The sequence below is a fragment of the Melospiza georgiana genome, chromosome 6 (assembly GCF_028018845.1).
Source record: "Melospiza georgiana isolate bMelGeo1 chromosome 6, bMelGeo1.pri, whole genome shotgun sequence".
In the NCBI taxonomy this organism is placed as follows: Eukaryota; Metazoa; Chordata; class Aves; order Passeriformes; family Passerellidae; genus Melospiza; species Melospiza georgiana.
The window spans coordinates 44022761-44043781 of NC_080435.1; the positions used below are offsets into that span (position 1 = coordinate 44022761).

Sequence of the window (21021 nt, forward strand, 5' to 3'; positions counted from 1 at the left end):
GTTAGAAAACAGTGTCAGAGAATTCATGTATCTGTGTTTGTTTTGGTTATTTTTTGTCTACTGAAGAAGTGACATTTTCTTACAAGATAACAGAAAACTGTGAAAGACTTAAAAGCATTCTTCTTATAGACTTGGGCCTCTGCGTAAGCAGGGAAAGGAGATAAGAAGTGCAGAGATTGTACACCACAGCCTGGTGAAGGTTTGCACGTGTTCCAGGCCCCCTTTGATATGTAAGGCAGCACTCAGGCCTCACTGTGTTTTGCCCCTGCCAATATGAGCCTAGCAGTCTATGTGTCTCTACTTGATTTTTTTTTAATCCTCCAGCCAGCAAGATGATGGAATAAATCTACTCTCTGCACTTCAGCTCTGTGTCATGGTTGCCTTGGTGTTGCCTACATTTATCCACAGCACACAAGATCTTTCTCCTTTTCACCCAGACAAAATTAGAGGCCACATATTCAGGGAAATAGGGAAAATTGGATTTCTGTCCTCATTTTTTCTTAAGTGTAACACCCACTTCTGTCAAATCACATTTTATTTTTATACCTCTCTAATCTGTTTTCACTAGACACTTCTGAGCCTGGCTGTCTGTTCCACAATGGCCCTTTTCTTCCTTCTGGGCTTTAAGGCACCTCTGCAATACAAAGAGTAGGATGAATTGCAAGTATAAATACAGTAGATATTAAAGCCTACTTCTTTTTGAATCCAAAAATTATCAGTTCAAGAAAATTGAACAGCAGGGATATAAACCTTTTCCCAATGTTTAGTTGGGATTCCCTCACATTATTTAAGATTTTCTCTCATTACTGTGCTGTCTCATCTGGCTGTTTAAAATATTTTATTCCCAGATTAATTAGCTTTTAATTTGCATTGTTTAATTAGCAAATGTCCTCTCATGGTCCAATTATTTAATAAATCAAAATTGTATCTCATTACATTATTTTGTTCTTTTAATTTTAGTACCATCTGCTGATTTTGAATTCTTATTTCCAGTACCCTCATCCAAATAATTTAGGGAGAATGCTATGAATAGCAACAAACCAAAACCTGATGACTCTTTGATACTCCAGTGCATTATCCATTTCCAGGCTAAAGGCTGAACTGAAGATTGTCTTTCCCTGGAATATGCTTGGTCCACAGAGGATTATCAGGCCAGGAAGCTCACAAGTCCAACATTTTGAAAGCAGTCAGTGATGGAAAAAACATGTCAGTTAACGTTTATGAAGCAAATTCCACTGTTGGGAATGTGATAGCTACATAATTATTAAAATAATTGGAGAGAAGCAAGAAACTGACACTGAGAGGATTTGTTTTAAGTACAGAAACAGAGCTACAGTTCAAAGTAGTGAAGAGATGTGAAAAATTGTTGAATGCAGCACTACAGTAGCAGTACTAGAGCAATAAATGACATCAATTTTACACTCAAGTAAAAGGACAATCCTCATTTCCCTGCAGTGTTTTAGTAAACAGAGAGAAAACTGGTGCAGAAAGGTGAAGCAGAACTGTTTTGTCAGTACAATACATGGAGAGGTTGAAATCTTTGTACCAGTGTCTACATAGTGATTTATCTATTAACGTCTGTCTTTTTTCCCACTTCTATTTCTTAGACAAATTGTCTGGGTTGATTTTATCCTATTAAAACAATTCCAGAGCCAGAGGTAGTCTTAAATCCCAATTTTCTGTTTCTTATATTATATAGGTTATTTGGCACAGTTAGACCAGGGTAAATTGAACACTACTGGTTTCTGTCCATTGGGTCTCTGTCCAGCAGCAGCACTTTTTTGACTGACTTAAGGCTGGAAGATCACTCACATAACCTGCACCATCATGCCTTCTAAATCTGTCATCTTTATCAAATTTCTCTGTATAAGTAGCTAGAAATGTTTTCTTCAGACCCATTGCTCCACTGCTAGTACCAGAAGGAAACCTGGCACAATTTTTCTACATGGTTTCTATTTTAGAAAGGCTGAGAGTTGTTTCAGCAGTGTTATGAGACCAGTGTCCAGTGCTGATTTAAGGTAAACAAATAGAAGCAAACATGTAAAACCATCCATGCAAAACTGCTGGAATCAGTAAAGAGTCCAAGAAACTAAAAGTCTGCATATGATGGGGGAGGGCTTTTTTAATAAAAGATGAAAATTGGTAGATCAATTGAATCTACCTCAATACTGAGAATTTCAGCAGAGTCTGCTTGGTGCAGCCAGACTGCTGACTGTTGTTATAGCGAGAAAAGAAAGAAATCTGCTAGAAAATAGAAGAATTAGAAGTACTCAGGGAAATTGTACTAAGGGAAGAGACAAACATTTTAGAAAAATGAGGAAGAGTCATGACTCCAGGCAATGATGGTGGTGGCTGGAGGGGCAGCAGCCCCACCAATACACCTGCAGAAAGCACCCATCATGGCCATAGCTGTGATTAGTGCCAGGATGGGTTTTCAAAATGTGCAGACTAAAAAGCCATTTGCAGACCAAGCTTTCTCTTGGGTGGAAGTATTTAAAGACTTTACTGTGGACAGAGGATATAAGGAATGAAGTCTATGTTACATCTTGCCTTGTTATATGGCAAACAGATATGCCATCCTCTATACTGCTGGGCATGGTTATGTAGTCAATGTTGTGGCCATTCCAAGTCTCAGAACAAAGTTGATTTAAGTGACTGAGCCATCACTTGATGAGCTCTGTAAAAGACAGGAAAAAATAATATAAAATACTGTCAGAACCATGAAGAAAGTAAGCAGAAAAATTGCACATAAAATTATAAGGTGCAGAGATGGTTGTAATTTGATAAGATTATTATATACAAATAACAAAGGTTTTACTTTTCTTCTTTTTACTCAATGTTGCAGAAACAAAACCCCCACCATGTTCAAAGTAACAGCCATTACCACAGGGTATTTGTTTTGATTTTAGGACCATGCAGACAAAGGATCCATAATCAAATCTTAGGTACTTCTTATCCCCTTGCTTCAAAAGGCCAGTCCTCTGGATGGCACCTATCCAGATGATAATGCATCATTGTAAGATTGCTCAGGTCTTGAGCTAGTGCTGTCCAGTACAAAAAGCTTATTTCAGGAATTAGGTCCCTGATATTTCATTTTAACATTGCTGATTTCTGTTGTGATACATTATTAAATATTAATTATCAATGTTCCTCCCTTTTTACAGTGAAATTCGAAATCTTAGGAACTTGGATTACATAGATCCAGATGCCTTTAAAAACCTCCCACTTTTGAAATACCTGTAAGTATTTAGTACCTGCAACAAATTGGTATTTAAATCTCACAGATGACTCTTTACATTTTAGCAGTTTTGTCAGTTTGCATTTGATTTTGGAGCTGACTGCCATGTTTTTCCCTGTTGCTTTATTCTAATAACAGAAAGCCAGCAAGAGTAGGGGCTGGAACTCTTACTACTTTGGTGAGAAAGGAAAACATGTCCACAAATTCATCAGTAGTTTTCCCATTTGTCTTATCCATTAAATATCTAGAATATACTAATATTCCTTAGCAAAATTCCACAGCTAGCTCTTTTCTTATGATAAGTGCTGACTTATTCCATTTTTGTAGGAAACAGTGGGAAGAAGGGACACAACAGATATATACATGTCTTTAGTATTTACTACACATTTACACAGGGTTTTAAAGCATACCTGTCAGCCAAACATGAAAAGCTCACCTATGGACACCTGATTTCATATGACCTCTATGGCAGAAAGAAATCCTGAAAATTATTCATGGTTTTCTAAAGAAACTTCTGTGATTTTGAGTAATATTTGGAAGAAAGGCCTCCATGTGTATGTGGTGGGGGCAGTGGCAAGGAGGAAAGATTTGTCCAGGTTTTTCCTACAGATGTGAAAGTGATAAAAAAAGAAAGTAGTAAAAATATTCCATTTCAGGATAATAGTTTTAAAAATTGAGAACTACAGTTGTTTTCACTCTACAGGAGTTCAGAAAGAAGGGGCTTTAAGCATTTCACATTTTAGACACTTTGCCTTTTTAGAGCTATATGAACAACGCTTAAAGCAGAGTTTTAATAATTTTCTTCCTATCAACCTCACAAGAAGCTTCCCTCTACAGATTCACCTGGCTGTCTTATTAATATGTGTTCTCATTTTTTAGATTCTATAATTTATCATAAGTCTGGCATTTTGAATTTTTTATATTGTTCTTGCAGCCTTCTGTTTTGGATAGTTGATTATGAATGAATTGATTGACAGTAGAGAGGATGCAAGAACCATCCTGCTCTGTTGAACATTTTAAATACATTGTTCATTGTTGTTCAGTGATGCAGTAAATTTTTCTGTTTCTCTTCTCTTTCAGTGGCATTTTTAATACTGGACTCAAAGTATTTCCAGACCTCAACAAAATCTATTCATTTGATGTGAATTTTTTGCTGTAAGTATCTGTCCTCACAGCTGGTTAGAATATTGCCATCCTCAGACCACATGAAAATTTATAATGAACATTTCTGGTTTTGAGAAAAATATCATTTAAGTTTGACAAAGTAGTTTTCCTCAAGCAATATTTCAATGATCATTAGCACCAAATCTGGAAAATGCCAGCTCCCCTAGCACCACACATTTGACCTGAACTAGAGACATGGACACACAGCACATTTATAACACACGACTTCTACAGGCCCTTTGCTTTTGTTTTGGTTTTGCAATGGCTGAATGAATATGAAGTGAGAATAGTGTGACACATGGGACCTGAGCTGGCATACATCCTTCTAACATCAAGTCATCCTATCAAAATTCTTCTAACAAATTTTGCTGGCATGGTGAAGCAAACTGCAGAATAATTTCTTGAAGAAAAAGAATAGGAATGTAAATGGGGACAAGGAGGTCTCCCACTATTATTCTTAAAGGTATTATAGAAACAAAGAGTTCTGCTTTGAACTTTAAAATAAGCAGGAATTTCTTGGTATTTAAAAAGCACAGACAATATCCACCTGTTTTAAACTAAGTCAGAATTTTGAGCAGTAATCAAGCTGAGGAGGAAGAGTGCTGCAGATGAAGACTTGCAGGCTGAAACAAGGTAAAAGTATCTTGGTCACTTCTTGGTCCCAGAGAGGAGATAGAAATCTTATATTGTAGCAGTTTTCAGCTGGAAGAGAATGCTGGATGGGCTAGACAAAAGGCAATTAAAAATGAGGTGTGCTATGTTAAAGGTGACTTGCAAAGATGTGACTGACGATCCAGCACAGGCCGTGTTTCAGTGCTGCCAGAGGTGGTTTTAGTTGAGAAGGGTCAGTTCCACTGCATTCATGGTCTGCCACGGGCAAGATGAACCTCAGAGCAGCAGAGGAATGCTGCTTGTTCTGCAATGAGCTCTTCCCTTCCAAGGATGTTCTGAGACCAGAAATAAGCTTTGTTCTAACACACATTCACCTTGGCTGTAGGCCTCCAAGACTGAAACCTGAGCCAGTCAGAGCTCTGAGTGAGATGTAACTACATCCTAAAAACTATTGGGGAGTTTCTCAAAGACAAGAAAGGCTTCAGCTTAGATTGAAATCTCTGCTAGACCTACTTCTACATAGTAGAGAGAACCAAGAATTGAACAGGCCAGATGAAGCAAAGCAGTTTATACAACCATCTGTGTTCTTCCTTTAACTAACTCAGCGCCTTTCTAAGTGGCAGAAAGCCAAATATTGTTTTACTTCTGCCTTGATATTTTTATAGCAATAAGTAACAAAAGATAAATATAGGTCTTATATGCTACACAGTTTTTCAAGAATAGAGCTGTACTTTCAAGGAAGATAGTTCTATGATACATATTTCTAAATATTGCTATTCAATGAAAGACTTTTTGTTTCTTCCATCAAGAAAAAAAATGCTCTCGAAAAATAATAGGCTTCTAAATAATGAATAAGGTATAGCTTGGGTGAAACCCATTCATTATATGACTATTTGCCTTTGAGGTCAAGCAAGTCAAGTCAATTTGCAAGTAAACATTTATTTAGAAAAAAATGAACCAATCTGCAAAATTTCAAACCCAAATAACTTGTGGTGGAAACCACCTGTCAGGGAAAACTACCTGGAATGAAAATGGTTGTAGTACTGTTCACTGTCAGCACATATATATGCACAAATGTAGCACAGAAAAGGAATGAAGTTATTTCTGGCACATGGGTAATTGTTGACTTCTCAGCCCATGGACTTTATACATGGGCCTTATTAGGCTGTACCCAATGCACAAGCTGAAGAAAAAGAAACCTTTGCACAATAATTTCATTTCTAGACTATAGTATAATTCAGGAAAAATCAGAAAAAGGGCAAACAAATACTTTGCTCTTCCCTGTTTCTGCTAGGCTTTTCCTCTCTCCTTTCTCCAGTTTAGTAATAGTAAATCTCTTTAGTTTTCCTTTCTCCCTTTTGTCACAACAGAATTTTGGTCTGAAGATACAATGTACTTATTAAGAAGGCAAAGTAGGAGAAAAAAAAAGTATTTAAGAAATGAGTAGTGAAACACTCCTTTGGACAAGACGTGAGAAGAATCAGTAAGTTATTTCACTTACTAGTGAAAGAGATGTGCTAGATGCACTTCTGTAAAGCTGTAAAGTAAAATGCCTCTGTCCTGAATAAGGCATTATCTGATATCTTATCTGAATTTAGAGAGCAGGATTTCAGCTCTAAAGCCACATGGGTTGCTCAATTGACACTGCAGCTAATGCTTACTCCCTCTGCTGATCCTCTGGCTCATGAGACAGGGCCCTGTCTGTGCCATTGGCCACCATCATCACACAGGCTGGCTCACCTCACCAGAACTACAAAACACAGTCACCTCATGAGCTAGATTCCTGGGTGCTGGAATATGCTCAGTTCTTCATCCTACATGTATCTTCTGGCCTTAGATACAATTTAACAGGTTATTATTTTAAACCTATTTATTTGAATAAATAAATAAATTTATAATATCATAAATATGGCAATGTAATTTATTTTATAATATGTTAATATTAAAATACATTAAATTAATTAATTTAAATAATTAAGTTTTAAGCTTCTATTTATTATCAAGGCAGATAATTAGTAACAAAGCTGTTCTCCAGATGCTCTGTTGGGCGGATGTTTGATTGTGGTATTTTGTCTCCTTTTTCAGTGAAATTGCAGATAATCCTTATATGACTTCAGTGCCTGCAAATGCTTTCCATGGGCTTTGTAATGAATCTCTAACCCTGTAAGTTCTTCCAGTTTAAGTCACAAGGCAATCACCTTTCTGGTAATAAAATGTTTAAAAATAAAACTATTCCTGTCCTACTCTCTAGTAGTTTGCAACAGAGAAACATCACAGGCAGTATCTATATTCTAGTTTGCATAAATTCTGTACTTTGACAGCTATTTGAATCAGTCCTGCTCTTTTCTTTAAACTGGCTTGACTACAGTAGTTTTTCTATGACCCTAGTGCCAGTGAATGCTTATATTTGAAAAAAAAAAATCAAAGGAGAAAGTGTGCAAAGTTCTCTCCCTGTAAAGATTAATCAGGGTTATAACTGTGTCTAACTTTATTTGCAACCTCAGTGGTACATACCATGGAAACTAATGGATGGCAAATATCAGAAGAGTTATATTTGAAAGAAAATTCTTAAATAAAGTTCAGTAATGCAAGTCAGTCAATGTGAGACAAAAGAAAGAGCTGATGGGAGTGAAATTACTGTAATGAGTTATGAACTGAACTGGAAGGAAGAGCATTAAAATGCGAACAGATGAATTCTAAAGAAATCCTAAAAAAAATCCTTTTGCTCTAAGGGAGTAAAAGAATGAATTCTAAAAATTTAAAGCATGCCTGGTAGTAAAATCAGACCTTTTTTGCTAGTTAGTTCCTGTAGCCTTCCTTAAGCAATCCTAGCAGGATTTTGTTTCCTTGCTTTTAGTTTAAGAGTGGGAAAATTATAGCAAAGTGGTTTAGTCTATCATTGCTGTAAATAGAGGTGGATAGCACACCTGCCACATGGCAACCTTGATTCAGGTGCACTTCTGGGCATCTGTTTGACCTTGCAGAGTAACTGCTGCTTCTTCAAGAGATTAAACTTCATCCATCCATGAATGTGCTGTTGCAAAGAAAAATGATGCATAGGATGTTAGGTATTCATGTATTGAAGCAGCCCAGAACACACTGATGTAATTTCTTCTTTGCTTGCAGAAAACTCTACAATAATGGTTTTACCAGTATTCAAGGCCATGCTTTTAATGGGACAAATCTGGATGCTATGTAAGTAGCAGGTAATTCTTTTCTTTCAGAAGAAAAACCGAAACTTCTCTGCTTATTTAAGGCTCTGAAATATCTGTCTTATTTTAATTACTTTAAAGGAGCAAAGACAGGATGTTAATTTCTGCCAGCAATAACAGTATCATTGCTTAATGTCTTTTGCAGTGTGCTTTCATTTAGTGTGTATATCTATAGCTCAGAAATAAAATCATGGCAAGTAATTCCATTGTGAGTTTTGTCCTGGTTTGAAGGTACAGTAAAACTTTGTTTGATCAGTACCTTTTCTAAGACAATTTGGAAGATAATTATGCTTTTTTTTACAAGAGTGTTTGTGTTCGTAAGTGTAGCACTGATAATGGTAGCAGTTCTTTCACAGGTGTTTCTTACCTGCAAGAAAGAGAGTGGTGTAAGGTGCTGGGAGCAAGTCAGAGGAACCAGCCACTTAGACTGGAAATGAGATGTACATCTCAAAAGCATGAATCAACCTTTTCCTATTTCCCAACTTCTTACTGTATTTCCTGAAAAAATAATCTTTAGTGAGTGAACAGCCTTTTTACACCATACCCAAAATCATCTGCTTCAATCATTAAGAGAGAATAAATCTCAATTCTAGTGACCCCATTCACTTTGGCAGAGCTTACTCTTGTCCTACAGAGGTTTGACCAAAAACTGTCACTCTTATGAGTAAAGAGGTTTCTTCATCATGAGCTCTTAAATTAACCAGAGAGATGTGAGGATAGATATGATTCTTTTTAGTGCTTTATTTTAAATTAGGCTTAAATTCTATAAGAATTCCATAAGAGCATCCTTCACATGGTCCTAATCTTTCCAAACTGCCTATTTTATCTTAGCAGCTAGCTAGACTTCCTAAGTCTGAAAGGTTTGAGTTAAACCAAAGATCTGGAATAGATCTGATTTTATTCACACTAGTTCAGTTACTTTGAAGTTCCACATGAAAAAGGAAGTTTTCCATGATGACATAGTGCTTGTACTAGTGCCCACAGAAATTGCAAGATGTAAAATATGGCAAAAATAAAGCCAGTGTCTTGACTGAATCCCTCTAAGCTGCATGCAGCAATACTCAGAAACTTTCCAAGCCTTGGCCATTATATTAACTGTGTTGGCTCTTCCACTTCTTACATTTTGACAAAACACAGGTTGGGCACTATTTTGTAGCAATTTTTCTTGATGCTTCTCTCATAGTATGCAGGTACTGTTGCTTCTGTCTTCTTTGGAAGTCTTATTATTAAAAAAATCAAAATAAAATGTAGTTTGAGAAGCTCTGGAGTCCTAAACATCTGCTTTATTAAACTGGGAAGGAGAGAAGCAGACAGCACATACTAGCCTCTGTAGATACTGTTTGTTGTCATCACATTACAAGGGTTCCACATTGCTATACTTTCATACCTCCTTGATGTTTCTTGTAGGCAGCTCCTCTGGGCACTGACTCATCCTTCTTCTCCCAGTAGCCAACTGAGTCCAGGCTCCCACCAATCCTCTCTTTTATAACACTCTTCTGATTGGCTACAGCTGTGGCCTGTTAACATCAGGCCTGCTCCTAATCCTTAATAATTGGCTCAGCTGCAACTCTTTAAGATTACATTCTATATTTCCTTTATTTACTTACGTTCTATCCCCCTATGCTGTTTGCTTCTTTTTAGAAAAAAAAAATTATTTAGTGTTCTTTAAAGATACGTTAGTATTTTTAAAGGCGGAGAGTAGAGGGCTTTACAGAGAGATCTGGACAAACTTGAGAGCTGGGCCATCACCATCTATATTGAATTTAACAAGAACAATTGCTGGATTCTCCATCTGGCACGGAGTAATCCTGGTTATTCATACAAAGTGGGAGGCTGGAGAGCAGCCCCACAGAAGTAGAACTAGGGGCCCTGGTTGATGGCAAGTTGAACCTGAGCCAGCAGTGCCCTGGCAGCCAGGAGGGCCAGCCCTGCCCTGGGTGCATCAGGCACAGCATCAGCAGCCAGGCAAGGGAGGGGATTGTCCTGCTCTGCTCTGCACTGGGGCAGCCTCACCTCCAGGGCTGGGGGCAGATTTGGGTGCCACAATATGAGCAAGATATCAAACTCTTTAAGTGTGTCCAAAGGAGAGAAGCCAAGATGGTGAAAGGCCTTGAGGGCAAGACTTAGGAGGAGTGGCTGTGGTAACTTGGCTTATTCAGCCTGGAGAAGGGGAACATGAGGGGGAGATCTGGTGGCAGCCCACAGCTTCCTCAAGGGGGGCAGTGGGGGGTGCTGATCTCTCTCTGGTGACCAGTGATAGGAGACAAGAGAGCAGAATGAACCGGCATCAGGGGAAGTTCAATTGACATTAGGTGAAGGTCCTTCAGCAGGAGGGTGGTCAGTCACAGGAACAGGCTCCCCAGGGGAGTGGTCACAGCACCAAGACAGAGTTCAAATTGCATCTGGATGATGGTCATGGTCATGATTTTGTTTTTCATCATCCTGCAAGGACTAGGGAGTTGGACCCCATCATGCTTATGGGTCCCTTCCAACCTGGTAATTTCTGTGATTTATAACCCTAAGTGAATCCTACCACAGACTGACTATGATGCACTAGTGAATCAAATTTTAAAAGAAAATAAAACAACAAACAACCAACAGAATAACCAAAACTAGACTTATGTTCATGGGTTTATCTACCAGCAGTAAAAATGGTTTATTACAACAAACACTTTTCTCCTAATTAAATCATATGACATCTACTTGGAGCAGAGCACTACTCTAGATGTACAAGGCAAACAAGGGAGCTGAACATGGGTAAAGACTTTATCTGTTTGATAAACTACACTGAAATTTCTAAACTAATTTTCTGAAGTAGTTTGGTTACCTTACAACAGGATAAAGTATAATTTTGCTAAGTGCAAGCTTGGAGATTTGTTGTTTCTAGCAGCAGCATTAAGTTAATGTAAGAGGCAAATATTTAATTTTCTCTATTCTGACATTTCTAATTTGAACTCCTTTATCTACCACTGTATAGTGAACGAAGTGCCTGTTTTTCTCTGGGTCTGATCCAAGAGCATTTGAATTTAACAAAAATAGGAGCAAAAATAAACTAATAGGAAAAGGGTGAGGGAAATTTGAATGTGTTTTGAATGAGTATCTCAAGGACAAAAGTAAGTAACAAAGCAAAACAATCAAAAACAATAATAAACTTTTGCAAATTATTCAAAGACTTAGTGTTCCATCAATAAATCAGAAGACATTTTGGCAATCTTGGAGGCTATCTTCTACTATGCATTATGCCTTTCTACTACTCTTGCTGTATTAAAATGCCTATTAATTAAAGGGGGCCAAAAAATTAATATAGAGGTATAGGTGAAAAATCATGGATAAAGGGTTTCCATTATCATACTGAATAATAGCACTACCTAGGTGATCTTGTCATCCAGCAAGGATCCACAGTACTCTGTGTAGGTTTCATAAGGGCAGGGAAGGCAGGAACCAGGAATGAAGGGCTGAGGGATACTTTTACTGAAAGCATTCATCTGACACTCAAATCTCTCATCTTAACCCATCATTAAGTCCCAAACTGCATCACTCCTGCAAAGTAGTGCTGCTGCACCAATGTTTATTTCTGTAAGTTAATTGGTGAGGAAAGAAGAGTTTTTAAAAGATATTTTCAGTGAATGGCAAAATATATTTGTGATGAGCTTTTACAGAACTATCTAAATTACTGAAGTGGAAAGTGTGCAATCTCAGAATCTAATCACAAAAATAAACCCCAAAAGAATATATTTACTTTAATATACACTTTCAGGGTTCACTTATAATGCTTGGCACAGCTCAGAGTTAAGATAAACAATTGTGTGGAAAAATCATATGATGACTCCTTAGTACTGCTCACTTGCATCTTTTTTACCTGTTCTCCCTTTCTTTAACCTTCATTTTATAACCCAGCTGGATGTATATATTTTACATAGCACTTGAAATGTCCTCTTGGTGTTTTGTGCCCTCAGAAGGTCCTGCTCAGCATCCTGCAGCCATGGAGTTTTCTGGTGTGGTCGAGGCTTAAAGCAATATTCTTCCTACGTACCCCTGACCCCCATAGAGACTGTTGGACACAAGTATAGGTGCTTTACTGCTCTGACTGGATTGAAAAACATGAAAAAGGGCCTTCATTTACTTAGAGCACTACAAAAACATCAGAATCTCTTACTCCAGATTCTGCACTACTGCTACAGATTTCCTGTAGTTTGCACTGAGGTATTCATGTCTATCTGATTGCCATCTACCAACTCTCCAAAATTACAATTATTCTAGTGTCCCCACTGAGGCTAGATATTACACATAACTATGTGATTTGTAAAACTTCTAAGATTTGTTTAGACATGTTGATACCACTGTTGTAGTTTTCTCTTCTGCAGGGAATTTAAATGACATTCAGTATCATTTAACTATCAGTAACAGCAGGATTAATGGCACTTTCAGAAGGAACTGACTCTACATGAGCTTTTTTTTGTCAAATTATTATTTACCAAGGTCTTATTCTTTCCATCTAAAAGCAGTACCTATCAAAATAAAAGGGCCTAAGCAACTGAAACCAATTAGCATCAGGAAATTGTACATTCTGATGGGCTTGACTCATTGATGTGAAAACTGGCAGCTAACACTGCAGCCCCTCCTTAGTAACACATGGCTCTGTACTTCCCAAAGTCTCTAGCTGTTTCTATTTGTATCTTTGAAGATTTTTATCAGACATATCAGCTATTATATTTCAGGTTTATTAGTCACTATGGTACTCAAACATCAGGGGAAAATATTTCAAAATTGGACAAGTAATTAAGTGGTTGTATAATAGTGTCTAGTTACTAAAGCAGACAGGTTTTATTAGGTTAAGCAGGTTTTTGTGTCCTTCAACACTACAACTTAGATGTTGAAATCTTGGATTAAATCTTAACTGTTGCTCTGGTATTAATTTTTGTATTAGTTTTGCAGACAAAATCACAAGGAAATTTGCACACTAATGGAAATGATCAGAACAATAATGTGCCATTTAGAGAATATGAAAATCAGTTCTCAGAAAACACAAACACCGGGTGATGCTAGAATGCCATATATTAATAAAGAATGAAAGCTTATTTAAAACAGCAACAGCTAAGAAGGTGATGTAAACTATTTCCCTCTGTAAGAAACAAGGTTTATGGCATGAGTAATGTCCAACGAATAGCATGCCAGAAGCATTATTTGGCTCCCTAAGACTTTCTGTTGTGTAACCCAGATGAAGTGCATTTACTTCTCATTTCTTACTATGGTGATCAATATAAACTTATATCCAGTGAATGTTATGAAAAATTTGCCAATGACTTCAACCAGGACAGGATTAGAATATTAACTTAATTTTTTCCACACTACAGCTAGCCAGCTGGGCAAGGGAAGGGATTGTCCTGCTCTGCTCTGCTCTGGTGCAGCCTCACTGTGAGCAGTTTTGGTCACAACATAAGAAAAGATATTAAACTATTAGAGAGTGTCCAAAGGAGGGCTGGATGGTGAAGGACCTTGAGGAGATGTACAAGGAGCAGCTGAGGTCACTTGGTGTGTTCAGCCTGGAGGAGACCAAGGGGAGACCTCATTGCAGTCACAACTTCCTCGTGAGGGAAAGAGAAGAGAAAGACACTGAATTCTTCTCTGTGGTACCCAGTGACAGGACAGGGGGGAATGGCCTGAGGTTTTTTCATACGAGTTTAGGTTGGATATTAGAAAAAGGTACCTCATCCAAGGGTGGCTGGGCACTGGAACAGGCTCCTCAGGGAAGTAGTCACAGCACCAAGCCTGACGGAGTTCCAGAAGTGTTTAGACAACAGGCGCATGGTGTGACTCTTGGGGCTGTTCTTTGCAGGGCCAGAAGTTGGATTTTGATGATCCTTGTGGGTCCCTTCCAACTCAGAATGTTCTGTGACTCAGTGAACTTCACAGACACCCTCTGACATGTGTTGTGACCACCTTCCTGTTGCACTTTTTATCTTACTAGCTACATCCCAAGCTAACTTGTGAATGTTTATAATGGGGTACCAAACATCCCGTTCTTTCCTTACCGTTCTTATAACAAAATTTCAGTCTTAACTTTTGGCTTGTATATAGAAACTTTTACTTGACTATGGAGATTTTAAAGCATTTAAAAATTTTATTGATCTCACAACATGGAGGAAATTGTTTTCCTGTTTGCTCATGATGTGCTCCATCTGTAATTCCCCATACCCCATTCTGATGAACAAAATCAAAACTATTTGACTTCATCCTCACACATATGTACTTGGAGATAGTGTATATGCACGTGCCCTTATGTGTATGACAGTGAGAGGAAAAAACCTGGAACAAAGATACTAAATAAATCAGCAAAAATAAAGTATTTGTTGAGGAATTTAATTGCTTTTCAAAATGGAAAACCTGTATTTTGTTTCTTGGGTACTCAGAAAATGAAGTAACTGATTATATTTCAGTATGTGGTTGGGAAAGGATGGCCTTTATACATTTTGCCTTTGTACATCTGTACAGGCAAGTAAACTCAAGATCTTCAGTAACCTATGGATAACTACTTCCAAATCACTGTATTTTGTTTGTTTCTGCAGCTATCTGCACAAGAACAAATACCTCAAAGTTATCAATGATGATGCATTTCTGGGAGTGTACAGTGGACCAACTCTACTGTAAGTAGGTGAAAATGAACTAGAGAAAGCTTTAAAAATAATACTGTTTTAGCTTACAATTTCTTCACAACCATTAGCATCAGAGCAGCAGGGACAGGAATGTCATGTTTACAAAAATAATACCAGCAACAAAGCCTGTGCTTTAGGGAACTGATTTATGAAATGCTTGCATCCTACATTCCATATACTGTTCCTACCAAATACTCTTATGCAAGATTCTATATTACATCTATATTACATCTTGTCTTGTGGTTGTACAATTGTAATACAAAAGAAGGACTCTTTACAGGTGAGAGCCTGCAGAAGCACAGATTTTTGACTCTTGATTATTGTGGATATTTAAAGCATCAGTGTTGTTGTTGTTGTTATGCTAGACAGGTGAACAAGTAATAATATGCTGCAAAAGGTTGTGGGTGGTTAATTGTATGCTGTAAGAGCCAGTTAAGCTTCCTGAGCAAAGGCTAGCTTGGAGATGTAACAGTTACACAAAACCTCTTGGTTTAGGGGCTAGAGATGCTTTCCCAGGATGTGCCTATCTAAAAAAAAAAAAACTCCTAAAAATGAAAGAACTTCCTTTTTACCCTGTTTTCAAGTTAGATATCTCAAATGACTTGAATTTTTTCTAGTCCTCCATAACTATTGTGTTATCACAGCTACCACTGATCCTTGATCTCAGGACATGTTTTATACTTGCAGTCTCAACAGCCAGCTATCCATCTCCTCTTAGAATGATACACCTTCATAGCTAATAAGAGTCCTAGCAGTACTTACAACTAAAGAGAGATGTGGTACTTACTATAGTGTCATTACAGAGAGAGGTATTGCTTCTCAAAGGCAGAAGGCCAGAAATGGCATGTCAGCACAGTAACATGCTGTGTTTTGGATTGAAAAAGCCAGAGTAATTCACAACCTGATACCTTGTTATGTAAGTCTAAGATAGAGCTCCTAGGATGGTGTCACAGTTTAACACTGGGCTGCACCTCAGCTCCACACAGCCATGTATTTGCCCCTGCACCCAATGGGATGAGGGAAACAATTGGAAGGGTAAAAATGAGAAAAATCATGGGTTGAGATAATGTTTTAATAATTTAAAAAGGGATGTTGAAAAAAAAAAAATCAGAGGGTCAAGAAAACAAACCAAACCCAAGAACAACAAGTGATGTAACAAAAACAATTGCTTACCACCAGCCCACTGATTCCCAGCCAGTCCCCTGGCAATGGCAGTCTTGGCAAATGTCCACCCAGTCTGTAGTGCTGAGCATGATTTGGTAAGGTCTAGAATATCTCTTGGTCAGCTGGGGTCACCAGTCCTGGCTATCCTCTCCCAAATGCTTGTGCTTATCCTCTCCCAAACCCTTAACCTCCTCACTGGTCAGATAGTGGGAAAAACAAAAGTGTGTAAGAACTGCCCAGGGAGAGCTAAAACACCCCTGTATTATCAACACTATTTTCACTTCCAAATCAAAAACATAGCCCCATACTAGCTACTGCAAAGAAACTTAACTCTATGCCAACCAAAACCAGTACAGAATTAATAATTCATATTATTAGCTTTTAATTATATTTTATTGTAATTTTAATAGCAGCTTAGGGGCTTGTGTTACCCACGGATAACCAGGAATTATTCTGCATGTGTGATGTGGAAAAGGTTTGCCATAAAATGAGCAACAATTTAAAGTGAAATCCTTCCACCTGGACATATCTCTTAGCTGATTTTCAGGAACTAGAATTACTTTAACAGGAACAAAAGTTTCTGACACTCCCACATATGCATTACCTTATGAGGGCTGAAGTCAAAAGATGAAAACTGAGTGAAAACCTAGTATTTGTGGTTGTGTCATGTCAATGGCCATTAACATCTCCCACAGGCAACAAAAATTTCCTTGCAATTGGTGCCTTAGTACACACCCCCACTATGCCATCATGACCAATGAGTTACTTACAGAGAAACCACAGATTTGTTAACTAGGGTAACAGTCTGAAAAGTCTGACCAATACAGCCCTTTCATATTCCCTTGGGCAGTGAAAACAATTTAGCTTGTTCTAAGGAATCGTTTGTTAAATAATTTTTTGTTCAGGCACCCTGCTGCTTTACTTCCAAGCTGTTTCATCTTGAAAATTAACTCTAGGAAAATTATTGTGAGAATATTGTTTTTTTCTGGGACAATGAATGACATTGCTTCTAGTGGCAGCAATATTCACCAAAAAAAAAAAAAAAAATTAAAAAGGGAACATTTATGGCACTCTAAAGAGAAATTCTGTCTTGCCTCCCTATCAAGCTGGCAGAAGTTATTGTCTGGAGTTCCCTATATGCACTCTTCAGGTGAGATAGGAATTTATGGTAGTTGGAATGTGTGCCTCAGAGATCATGCTTTTTTTCTGATCAGGATTTCAGCAGCAACAGCAACTTAAAGGCTGAAATACAGACCATGGATCCACCCTAAAGGGGTAATGTTCCATTTTGGCTTTAAAGAAATTTTAATGAGAAAGATTTAACTACAAAGAATTGTGCCTGACTATATGTATGTTGTGTGAGTTTGGCCATGCTCTCAGACCACCTAATTAAACATACTCAAGTATTGAAAAGCTAGGTAATTTTTTTTTTCAAATTTGCAGTTTACAAGAGCAGAGGAAGCAGGAATTGTGTTCACTGAATAGGGGAAAACAGATGTCAATAATTCTGGTTCCTTTGTCACTGATGTATACTCAGATGTATGTGGATGCATACACTGATTGCTCCCTTTAGAAGACTATTTTAAGACAATGATGACAGTACATTGCTCTTCACCTCAAAATGAAACCTTGGCAAGCATTCAGCAACTCGGTGGACCTGATTTACTAAATGCAACAAGAGCTGCTGCCGAGAGCAAAAGTTCAACAGAGTACAACAAAAATACAATCAGGCTCATTATTCAATTAGCTTTTGAACAGAGTCCAAATTCAAAATATTACAGTCACCCAAGGTACATGTGAGCAGTTAATTATCTGTAGAATGAAGAATTGCGCTTTAAAGCATCATTTCCCAATCTAGGAATGGTTCCTCCTATGGGACATAAGCAAGTCTTTGAGCAAGAGGACCACTCTGTATTTTGCTAATCAAAAAATGCCTATTTTTAGATTTAAAAAATCTTTCACTAGAGTTAAAATAGTATGTGTAGTTTAAGCCCATCTATTATATATTTTATGCTTTACCTATTCCAGTTGTCAGAACTTTGTATATTATTAGGTAAAAAGTCTCAATTGTACTATGATGCATTCAATCTCATTTTCTTAACTACCCGTCTTTTAAATTATTGCTATTACTGGATTTCAAACTACAATGGCAAGCTTCCAGCAATGAAAAGGATTATTGACAAAAGCTAATATCACTTAGATCTAGTTCTGAAATAGTGACTTCATAAAACCAACAAAGAATTAGACTGAAATATAATAACCCAGGAAAAAAGAAAAAAAAAATCTGAGCAACTGAGTATCTGTTTAACACTTCTATAATATACAGTTGATTCAGAAAACAACATCTGTGAATTCATAAGCTTTGTTTTATTCCCACATTTATCTGAACCTCTTCAATGTGTCCTTAACATCCAATATAATGTGTAAATTTCAGCTGAGATAAGCAACAGCCTAGAAATACAAGAAAATATGAGAGGACGAAACAAAACCACTGCCAAGCCAAAGTGTTGAGACTGGTTGAGAGCACTTTGGTTGCTGCTCCACCTCACAGTGTAGAACTCTAAACAAGCACTTGCAGTACCTGACTGGGCTGCAGACCGTGGCTACTTAAAAGCTCAGGTCTGGTCTGGCTTTAGGCAAGCTGAGAATGTTGCTCACCTGTTCCATAATCCTGAGCATTTGACACCTCCCACAAGAGTGTGTCTGCCAGGTTTCTGTCTCAACCTTGTGGGCATTTGTCAAAGGCCTTGTAGAAGTTCCAGGAGACTTTGAGCAGATCGTAAGTATAATGCTCAGAGAAGTTTGCAAGGCAGGACTTATTTTTACAAAAGCCCCTTACATGCTGAGTTTGCCCGGGTATATCATATTCAGTGTGGCTTCTTTGCTGCCTTTCTGCAGAAGAGCAAAGCTGAAAGTTCCACAACACTTTTACCAATTCAACTACTTCCTCCTCCAGCTTCAGAACTATTCTGGTGAAAACCATCCAGTCCTTGTGACTTGCTATCAATCATTTTATCAGTTTCCTGCCTAGCTTGTTTTATGGTCACTTCAGTTTGAGACAGATCCTCTTGACAAGTCCATCAAACCTCTTGCCCATTCTCTTGTGTTTCTTTAAGGGTGTAAGCTGTAGCTAGGCAGTGCCAGCAAGACACTCCTACATGCAATGTAAGCACTGTTGTGTTTAAACATCATCTTAGTTATCAATATGATTGGATGTTAATGAGACAGACATAACTGCAGTCAGTTCCCATTTTTCTCAGCAGACCAAAATCAGAACTGATCATCCTTGACTGACTGGGACTGATCATACCCGGCTGATCAGGGCTTGGTAAGAAGCCAGGACAAGAGGAAATCACCTCAAGTTGTGCTGGGGGAGGTTTAGATTGGATATTAGAGAAAGATTTTTTACAGAAGGGCTTGTAAAGCATTGGAACAGTGCTAGATTGATGGTTGGACTAATGATCTTAAAGGTCTTTTCCAACCTTAATGATTTTATACACTGGCACACAAAGATCATTCAGGACAATGTGTCTTCTCTATGAATGTAGGCACAGATACTATAGTCTGGACAACTCCAACTACTTGGATTCACATGGCTCAGAGGATTAGTAATTATTTATAAATATTTTCAATCTAGTTTGAAGACAGCTGCTATGCAGCTTGAAGTAGACTGCGAATCCGATTAGATCATCATCAAGACTAGATTTGTAAGGTAAAAAAATCCCTGAGAATCCCACACTTTCCTCTTGGCCAGCTGACACACACACAACAAAGTGTGGGCCTAGGTAGAATAACTAAAGAATTATCTTCCATTGGGAGACAGATTGTCACCAGACTCACAGGAAGCTCTTTGATTTGTGATAGCAGTGGTACAGAGAGGTCACAAGGCTTTTTGCTGGCAGACACCACATACCAGCAGTTTAGGGACTTCCCAAACTGGGATTTTGGAAACTTCCAAACTTCTGAGCCATTGTGTTTAATATGGCCTATGGATGGGACAAAGTATCTGTTGCTAGCCCTGCACCAAAATTAAGCCTAAACCAACAAGAACTTCAAGGCATCTCTTCCTGTAACTTTTCCCCAAGGTCCTCAGTATACAACAGATTGTTTAAAAACAAAACCTACAATACCTGTCTGCTTATATATAAACCCATAGGCACATACACAAAAGAATTCACAGAATTTGGTAAGATAGAACAGCAATTACAGTTTTACAACTAATTCTTCCAAGCCCTTCTTTTCACTGAATAAATGTTTCTTTCACACTTATAACATCACTTGGTAACACTCTTGAGTTGCCACAGACTTTGCATGTTCACCTCTGCTCCCTGGGAAATTGCTTCCACAACTGGAGCCCTGCTACTCCCTTCTGTTCACAGCCCTCCAGGAGCTGCAGCTCCATTCCCTGTGCATGCAGAGAAACTCCTCTCAGCAGCTGTTTCCAAACCATGAGCCCTTGTCCCCCAGGGTGTTCTTGGTGACCCAGACAATTCTCATGGGAATGTTCCCATTTCTGATGGGAATGTTTCTGATGGGAATGTGAATAAAACCAAACCAAAAAGGTACATTGTTCTTGTTACTTAGCTTTTTGGCCTACGTGATGAACCACAGCACTGATTTTCACAATTATGCAGCTGTGTAAAAAATTATGCCTTCTCTTATTTTTAAGTCTCTTGCCTCACATTCTTAAGTGTGTTTGGAACTCCATTCTTTAGAACTCCACTGAGTTCCAAAACTCATCTCACAAGAGTGAATAATCATTACCAATCACCTTCACAATCTGCATAGCACTATAGTCTACTACTGCTGCTTCCAGACATAGCTGTTCCCAAGAGAAGTCCTCATCTGCACCTTATTACTTCATATATAAACAACTTGAAACTTTTATCATCCTAGTTGCAGCTTTCTATGCTCTTATTACAACTGCATATACTATTTTTAGAACTGCAGGTAATATTTAAGTTACAGTCAGACTAGA

General features: G+C 38.0%; 1 protein-coding gene across 1 annotated transcript in view; it reads left to right on the forward strand.

Annotated features, from left to right (window-relative positions):
• The window catches only part of TSHR (thyroid stimulating hormone receptor), a 44551-nt gene that overhangs the window by 18469 nt on the left and 5061 nt on the right, over nucleotides 1-21021 (forward strand). Inside the window, exons 4-8 of the mRNA XM_058026508.1 lie at nucleotides 3165-3239; nucleotides 4319-4393; nucleotides 7100-7177; nucleotides 8141-8209; nucleotides 14793-14870. Of these exons, the coding sequence (XP_057882491.1) occupies nucleotides 3165-3239; nucleotides 4319-4393; nucleotides 7100-7177; nucleotides 8141-8209; nucleotides 14793-14870 (375 nt within the window). The remainder of the gene's footprint in view (nucleotides 1-3164; nucleotides 3240-4318; nucleotides 4394-7099; nucleotides 7178-8140; nucleotides 8210-14792; nucleotides 14871-21021) is intronic.